Source organism: Aulostomus chinensis, chromosome 20, assembly GCF_037954235.1.
Source record: "Aulostomus chinensis isolate RoL2024-O1b breed Wild chromosome 20, RoL_Achi_v1.0, whole genome shotgun sequence".
NCBI classification, from domain to species: Eukaryota; Metazoa; Chordata; class Actinopteri; order Syngnathiformes; family Aulostomidae; genus Aulostomus; species Aulostomus chinensis.
This window is the reverse complement of record NC_141339.1, coordinates 16,117,594-16,126,244: the sequence shown is the minus strand read 5'-3', so window position 1 is coordinate 16,126,244 and position 8,651 is coordinate 16,117,594. Positions and strand designations below refer to the sequence as shown.

Sequence of the window (8,651 nt, the reverse complement as noted above, 5' to 3'; positions counted from 1 at the left end):
ATACACACACTGTATTACAGGAACAAATGAAGAATTCTCCTGGAGTCAATCATTATGACAACAGCAAATAAACAAATATTAGATTCAGACATGTTGCTAGGGGATGATTTTAATATACAAAACATCTGAAATGGTTGTAATAAACTTTGTACAATATAATTAGATTTATTTGACTGCTTTGTCAAGAAAGAATAATACTTTATCAAACATATTTAGTTCCATAATTTCAAGTGATTAATTCTTTAACACACTTTTGCAGGACAGAAAAGAAACAAAACAAAACAACAACAAAAAAGTGAAGCGGTTAGACATTGACTGTGATTAAGCAGAAAAATACTGATGACACTGCAGATCTGCTCAGGAGAAAATACACCAGTCAAGAGTTTTCCAGATATAAATAGGGAACATGTAACCCTGACAACTGCGATCATAAATACTGAAAATATATTACAGCTTACATGCAGATTTGCATTCAAGCAACAGCCTTTTCTTTTTTTCTTACTGACTTCACACTTTGCTGATTGTTTGGTTTATTTGTCAGAGTAAACAATTCTCAAAAGAATTTATTTTGATCAAAGAACGGGAACAGCAGAATCCACGATACAAGCATCATGACAGTACATTTGATAGATCCTGTATCCGTAGAGATTCAGTGTTGACCACAGCTGTGTCGTAGAGTAGGAGGAGCCCAGCTTTTAAGCTTGGGACCCCTTAAAACAAAGGTGCCTGAGACTTACACCACCCCCCACACACACGCACACACACTCCATCCCCAGAGGTGGTTGAAATGTTGCAAACAATTAATTTTAAACTGCATTTTTTAATATTTAGAAACAATCTTTTTAAAAAAGTTGTCCCATCTCTTTATAGCGGGGGATTTGTTTTTGTTTTGTTTTTGGGGGGGGGGGGGGTTATTTCATGATCCTAACTCAAATTTTGAGGACATCTGTCTTTGAGGATAGGGCAGGTGATGACCTATATCTTTACTAACCCATGAAGGATCAACACCAACAATGCACGAGTTCATCTCTCATTCTTTAATATTTCTCAATCCCGTTCACAGCCTCAAAGCCATTTATTCCTACTGACGATGAGCAGCAGTTAAAAAAAAAAGAAAGAAAGTCAAAATATGTGTTTTCTGAAGAAGAGAAGTTATTTCCTAAGCTGTTTTTAATCAGTTGAGGTGCAATTATTTGCTTGGGATGGTTTCCAGCAGATTAACTCACATCAGTGGTATTTACAGCAGCAGAAAGACAAGAAAAAGCCACAATGTCGTCACGCCTGGTGATGAAGGAACACATCTCCATCCACAGCACTCATCTGTTTTTGTAAAATAAAAGAACTCTATGGCACAGAGGAATAGACCACAGGCCCAGGGGGTTGAAATTTCACAGTACATGATAATTGTCTCAGAAAACACCACAATATCATGATATAACACAGTAATTAACAGATAAATTGGCTTTTAAAGGGATGGAAAAAAGGTGTTTTTTTTTGTTTTGTTTTGTTTTTGGTTGAATAAATGCTGTATTATAACTGAACATGTTTCCAGATGTAAAAAGACTTCCATTTGAAAATAAGGGTTTGGAGGAAATGAGACACACACACACACACACACACACACACACACACACACACACACACACACACACACGAGATTCTGCATCTGGTAGCATTTACTTCTTTAAATAGATCAGATAATGTACATGTCACCATCCACGTTCCTGCCTGGATAAAGAGTGAACGGTCGTGGTATATCGCTCCAAGATGATCACATGCAACTATTGTCATGTGGATCAACACATTGTTGGTCTGCTTATGGGGAAAATATAAAAAAAGACTACAGATTTACTGTCGCAGGGTCGTGCAGACACACAGTCTGTTAGGGTGGGCTTCGTCTGCAGTTAGACGAGGTTTAAGATCCTAAAGAGGAGAGGCACCACGCACACGCAACTGAAACCAACAACACTGTAGACAATGTAACGGTACGGCAATTCTACCTCCATGTGCTGCCTCGCCTGTCTCACGTCAATTGAGGAAAGCCTGAGCAGCCGACATAAGAAGGGAATAGTCATCGCTTTCATAACCATTCTAGTTAAGAGGAGGACAGCAACTCCGAGGAAGAAGCGCAGCAGGGAGAAAACCACCATGCTGGTGCTGATGGGGGGTAAAGTTAGAGGCAGCGAGGACAGCGGTGGATCCATCAGCAGCCCCAGCTGATAGTTCACATGTGTAGCCAAAGCAGCTCCAGCCCCGGTGCCCAGGGCCTGAGCTGTATCTCCCCGGGAGGTGCTCCAGGAATCCAGGGAGAATGCCACAAGTCCGAGGCTCACATGTGACACGATAATCACGAGCGGAGCGTAGTGGTCCGTCATGTAGAAGGTGTCGATCTTGTCTAGAATTTGCTGGAAGACGGCGAGAATAATGAGGCTGTACAGGAAGCCAGTGATCACTTCCTGCAACACCGAAAACATTTTTGTGAAAACTAAAACCTGTTATTGTAGCTTCACAATGACATCACATTTATCATCAGATAAATATATCAACACTCAGTTTCCTGTAGCAGTGTGACTTTTCCACATTTATTTTCAGTTTGTTTTCTTTAAAGAATTCCAGTTTTCGGTTGAGCCGGTGACTGAAGATACAGGTCTTAGTATTGGATGGCGTCCACTGAATTCAGTGACATGAAGCCACACAATCTAACCTCACCTTAGTATTTTGGAATTGTTTATTACTTCTTCTTCCCACTAATAAATTGAAACTTTTTTCCATGTTTAAACTGGCCAAGACAGCAATTACACATTTGGTGTGCAGATAATAACAAGAACTCAACTATTTTCTTTCCCTCCCTGAGTCACATGTAAACAAAATAACTCTGTGTTGATATCAACAATAAAAACTATTTCAGGCATTTACTTTGCGACCTAAAGAGACCTGCTGTTGGTCCGTCAGGTCTGACAACTCGTCTCACAGGGATTTGTCTGCCACTCAGATATTTAAAGTACGCAGAGATGATTTCAATGCCAGATAATGTAGCACGGTGCTCGCGTCGCTGGCATCATCAACCCGCTCACGTCGATCCACCTTCTCCCCAGACGGTTCAAGCAAAGGTGAACCTTGCTGAGTGATCCAGCTGGATCTGCTTACCAGAATGGAATGCATCCCCATGTAGACTCTGCTGACACAGACCAGGACACTCCAGCTGAGAGCCACACTCAAACCCAGCAGGAAGGGGTACTGGGAGAGACAAGCATACCGCGTTAGAAACAGTGCACAGATGGGGGATTTTATGTTACTCTTTTGAAGAACACACCATTTCTTCCCTCATAAAAGGTGCAGCATTTTAGAAAATACACTGATAAGTCGTCCTCCCCGGAGTAAGACAAGAATCAGGATACTCTTCTCGGTATCGTGCCATTTTAAATTTTAATTTTATAGCTAATGTTGCACACAACCCCAGTTCCATTAATGAAAGATAGTTTTGGAGAAAAGTACATTTGATGAGTTTTGAAGGAGGAGCGCTAACACTTCCCATGCTAAGCTAAGTAGCATTCAGCCGATGTCTGTGGGTCTCAGTTCCTTATCTTCTTGTCTGGTTCCGTGGAGGATGGCAAGTGAGTGTGTTTCACAAAGGTTGGTATAAACTGAATGTAAAAAGGCTACAGCGTCTGAAGACAATCAGCTTTTCAAATTTACAAAAACCTCCAACATTTTTTTCATGGGCTGCAATTAATTTTGCACAACAACATTTCCTAAAATCCCCATGACCCTGAGCGGAAGGTACGGCGGTGCACTAATTTTAGAAACAGGAAGCTACAGTGCCTTTGTTTCTGAACAATGACAATCCTCCAAGGATAAGAGCAATGTTAAAATCTAAATCCAGTCAAATCCATTTGAACTATTTATCACCAGCAGAGATGTTAGTGTTGGAGGACCGTTATGGTCTTTCTTTTAGGATATACAAGAAAAGGTTACCATGTGTAAATAAGCACAGGTCTTTTAATGCCTTTTGTAAATCCTCTCAATCTTCTTGCCCTGGAAATGGTTCATGACCTGCATTCTGTCATTCCTAACCTCTAGTAACTCCTGAATGTGTCAGCTCCTCACCTTTCAGAGTCATGACATGACAGAGAACCCGATGACTCAAAGATCATGAAGTTCAACCAGATGCCGGTACACATTTTACAGCCCTCATGCAGGTGTCCATCAGGGTAGTGACCCCCTCGGTCTATCTATACTTCCTTCACATCTTATCTGCTGGTGGTTCTTCCTCTCACTGTGACAAACCTCTGTCAGTCCTTAATCTAGCCTTCCAGTTGATAAACTCTTTAACACGTGGTGAAAACTAGCTGACCTGTAACATGTCTTGTTCAGTTTGTAAAGTGAGATTCTTATCAAAAATGTTTGTTTGTATTGTAAATACATCTTAGCCGTAAAATGACATCAGCTAGAGTCAGTCAAATATTGTCCTCGGCCTCAGAAACCCTTTGATTATACTTAAAGGATCTCCTTCAAAAGTCTTTGCTGGAATTTTTAACTGTAATAATTCAATCTGATTAACAGCATCTGGGCGTCGCCTCTTCTCTTTACGATCTGCAGTCAGACTCCGTCATGGAAAGGAACAGAGTCCACTGAACTATGTGCCCACTGGCAGCTCGAGACCCATTTTACTGTCTGTTTAGTCAAAGGGGAACATTTGAACCAGGTCAGAAGAAAGAACGACAGTGTACTTAATAAATATGTTCATCCATCCATTTTCTTCTGTTTATCCTGTTAAGGGTCGTGGGGGGCTGGAGCCTATCCCAGCAGTTTTCGGGCGAGAGGCGGGGTTCACCCTGGACAGGTCACCAGTCCATCACAGGGCCAACACATAGAGACACACAACCATTCACACTCACAGTCACACCTACGGTCAATTTAGAGTATCAATCAGCCTCGTCCCCTCTTGATGTCTTTGGACTGTGGGAGGAAGCTGGAGTACCAGAGAGAACCCACACAGGAACAGGGAGAACATGCAGACTCACACAGAAAGACCCCGTGCTCGAGCCGGGACTCGAACCCAGAACCTTCTTGCTGTGAGGTGACAGTGCTGACCACTGCACCACCGTGCCGCCTTAATTATGTTCAGTATAAAGTAATAAACATTAGTATTTCTGTAACATCATTAACAGCGGGGTGGCTTGGCTCAGAGGGAGACTGACCATCTAGCTACCGAAGGGTCGCTGGTTCCCCTGGTGACCATGTGGAAGTACCCTTGAGCAAGATACTGAGCCCCTAATTGCTCCTGATGGTCCTGCGATGGACTGGTGACCCGTCCAGGGTGAACCCCTGCCTCTCGCCAAACGTCAACTGGGATAGGCTCCAGCCCCCCATGACGATCTGCTATATGTGGTACAGAAAGTGGATGGATGGATATTTAGTTCAGAACTGAGGGGTAGTTGCTGCCAGCTTGTTCTGTATGGTACATAACCAGCGGTGGTTTAGAGCTCTGAGGGATCTGACTGGAAAGTTGTGTCCACTATTGGTTCTGCCGTTTATTAGCTATTTAGCAAGAGGCGCTTTTATCATTATTGTTGTTGACTCTTTCAGCATATTGCTTCATGCCCCACACCTACCATGTAGCCTGACATGCATCTCCTAGCAAAAATAACAAATATCACATCAACACAGACTGCATATTCATCTCCTTCTCTGGTCTGAGCTCTGTTTTTCTCTGTCTTATTCAGTAGATGTAACCGTTTCTCATATACTAATAGCACAAACTCTAAAACGATATGATCTGAAGCTACTGCCATTGTTGAATGTACACAGATCTCATCAATAAGGCATAGAGGTTTCAGGGGTGTAATATTAGCATTGCTACCGCAGGAGTCACATGACAAGGCTGCGACATAAATCCAACGCACATCTTTAAATCAGCTTTAGGGATCCGACTGGAATTTAGAGCCTCCCATTTGTTGCGCCATTTATCAGCATGTTTACAAGCTGTGCTTTTATTATCATTATTAACATTTTTATTATTGCGGACTCTACATTTGAATTTGGGGCCGCAGGCGATCTAAGCTGGGTGTTGGAGGGGCAGCGGCCCCCACAGGCCCCTCCCCCAGATCAACATCTGTCATTTTCTAAGAGTCTTTGGAGCACATCAGTCACAGTTCTGTTTTCAGTCTGTCTTTGTCTCAGAATGTCAAACATTTCACCAAGTTCTTCAGGTGCTTGTAATGCAGGCAGTGACTCCTCTCCCGATCCTCTGTCTTTTTTATCTCTCTGTTCAACCACAACATAACAACCCTATCAGAAGGTCAACAAGTTTTACTACTTTGAGCTCTCTGCTCTGACTCTTACAACACTTCACTCTTTTCTCTTCAGCAACAAAGTCACCTTCACAACCCCCCATTTTTACACCTCACCTTCAACAGTCCTGTTTTGTTCTTGGCATCAAAATGCTCGCTGAAACTTTCCTAAAACATATCCTCAGCTCTAACAATGTCAAAGAGTGAGTTAAATTAATATTTAATGAAAACTCCTTTCAATGGGTAATCCACGTTTCCTTGTTTTATGTGAAGCACAGCGGCTGACAGCATCACCTACATCCCATAAGCACATAGCCCCCCCCCCCTATTCAAACTGAGCTGTTTTATATGAAACTGGGTGGCAGGGATTTACAGGGATTTAAAGGCAGTGTGTGCTCTTTCATTCCAGTAGACAGACTGGCTTACACTGAGGGCGCTGGAGATGAAAAATGTCATGGAGATACACTAAAGACCACGGACCTAATACAACCAAGAGGGTGTCTGGGAATCTATGCACTCATGCATGATACATATTTTATCATACCTGAGCAAATGTGCAGGTAAAGATCTTAATAATGATTCAGTAAGCCTCTGAAAGGTGACTCTTAGGGCTCTAGAATGTCTGGGAACCTGAAAGATCTGTACCGTCTGTTGGGGTTATTGCTCACATCCTGCAGGGTCGTGCTGAAATTCAAATGCAGTGAGAAGACTAAGAATAATGCTGGTGTGGTGATGTGTTTGTTTGTAAAGAAAATTGAAACAAAACTAACATTCACATCTAAGTCATTATGACCAAATATTTTTAAGGAAAAAATGTTTAAAGCAACAATTTTTGGGGAAATGCACTTATTTGCTATCCTGCCTGGACAAGAAAATAGATACCCTTGTCTCCTCTGAGAAGCATTAGGGAGCTGAGACCCATAGAGACCAGTTGACCACTTGTTAGCTTAGCACAGTGAATGGTAGCAGAAGGGCAGGTTAGCATACCTCCAACAAGATCTCCAAAATAATAGTATTTGCCTACAGTAACAGAACTAGGATTGTGTATCAGCTCCCTAACGTTCACACAGAGGAGACAAGGGTGTCTATCTTCTTGTCTGGTTGTGGGGTGAAAGGCTTCTAAGCATATTTCTCAAAAAGTGGCAGTGTTCCTTTTAATTTTTACCATAATCTACAGACGTTGTAATTCTCACCCTTTGCCAATGAATGCTTATTATTCCGGTCTTGGCAGGTTTGCCTCTGGCACCTTCCAGCTGTAACTGGTTTCAGTTCCTTACTAGGAAGTCTGAAGAGTGTTTGCTCACCTGCCACCGTCCATAGGACAGCATGAAGAGACAGAAGGGTATAGCGGTGCCGGTCATGGCGTGAGTGGAGGGCATGCTGTACTCGGAGTTGTAAAAGACCTCCACCTTCACCACCGGAGGAGAAGCCGGTCTGGACCAGCGGACCATATCCTTGGTGGACTGTCCCACGAACAAGTTCCAGGCCCAGACCACGATGAGTCTCCGGCTAACCAGGGCGTCGATGTTCCAGTAGAGGAAGGGGAAGAAAATGATGAAGAACATCTCGTTGCCCAGCTCGGTCCCAAACGTGAACAGGTAGAAGAGGAACTTGTTGTGGATCAGAAACTCTTGACCCACGTCCCCGGTCAGGGAGTTTCTCCGGAGGGGCTTCGCCAAGCTGGCGGCGTCAGTACTAGCTGATGCGCCGTCAGGCCTCCCGGTCATGTCACCCTGCTGCATCCCATTCACGTGCGCTATCCCCGCATCCCCGGCAGCCCCGTTCCCTACACTCAGGTCCGCACTGTGGCCCCCCTGCTGGACCCTCTTTCTCAGCCCGGGAGAGTTCGGTTCTGACAGTCCGGTCCCAAGCTCGGCTTTTTTATCCGAGAATGTACCCTGAACCCCGCATAAGTATTGGAACCTCGCCACAAGGCGGGGGTCCTGGAGATAATTACACATGTGTACAAACGTTTTTACAAAGTCGGTTGCCATGACGTCAAATATCCGTAAAACTAGCTTGAAATAAACACTATTCCGACGTAAAATATGATTTCATGTTCGCATGAGAGCTCGCCGCATTCTCCTTGACAAAATAAAACCGATTTAGCTTACACTACGGAGCTGTTACGGCGGGCAACTGCTGCTCTCCACATTCAAAATACAGATCTTGTTCGCCGGTGTGGAGAGTTTAGTAGCGGCATCCAAAGTCCGGTGCAGTTAACCATTACATCACGAAAAACCCCCAATTCATACGGAACCAACTAACTGCGTCAGGCCGGGGCCGTTATCCCTGCTCCCGGACGTTGTCTTTTTCGTCATTTCGTTTCTTGGTTCGTTACTTCCGCTCATGCCAACG

The 8,651-nt window shown here is 43.6% G+C and overlaps 1 protein-coding gene across 1 annotated transcript; it reads right to left on the bottom strand.

Annotated features, from left to right (window-relative positions):
• Window positions 1-91: 91 nt before the first annotated feature.
• LOC147243002 (sphingosine-1-phosphate phosphatase 1-like) lies at window positions 92-8,651 on the bottom strand. Its single transcript, XM_086190016.1, has 3 exons — window positions 7,598-8,651; window positions 3,148-3,237; window positions 92-2,456 (listed from the first exon to the last, which is right to left on the bottom strand). Exons 1-3 carry the CDS (start codon window positions 8,285-8,287, stop codon window positions 1,905-1,907), a joined length of 1,332 nt encoding a protein of 443 aa, XP_086046142.1. The 5' UTR covers window positions 8,288-8,651; the 3' UTR covers window positions 92-1,904.

Bases quoted from the DNA above. Each gene is read 5' to 3' on its own strand.
- LOC147243002 (XM_086190016.1), bottom strand. From the start codon at position 8,287: ATGGCAACCGACTTTGTAAAAACGTTTGTACACATGTGTAATTATCTC. The intron at 3,238-7,597 runs GTGAGCAAACAC...TGTCTCTCCCAG, and splicing joins TGTCCTATGGACGGTGGCAG to TACCCCTTCCTGCTGGGTTT. The intron at 2,457-3,147 runs GTAAGCAGATCC...TCGGTGTTGCAG, and splicing joins TGGGGATGCATTCCATTCTG to GAAGTGATCACTGGCTTCCT.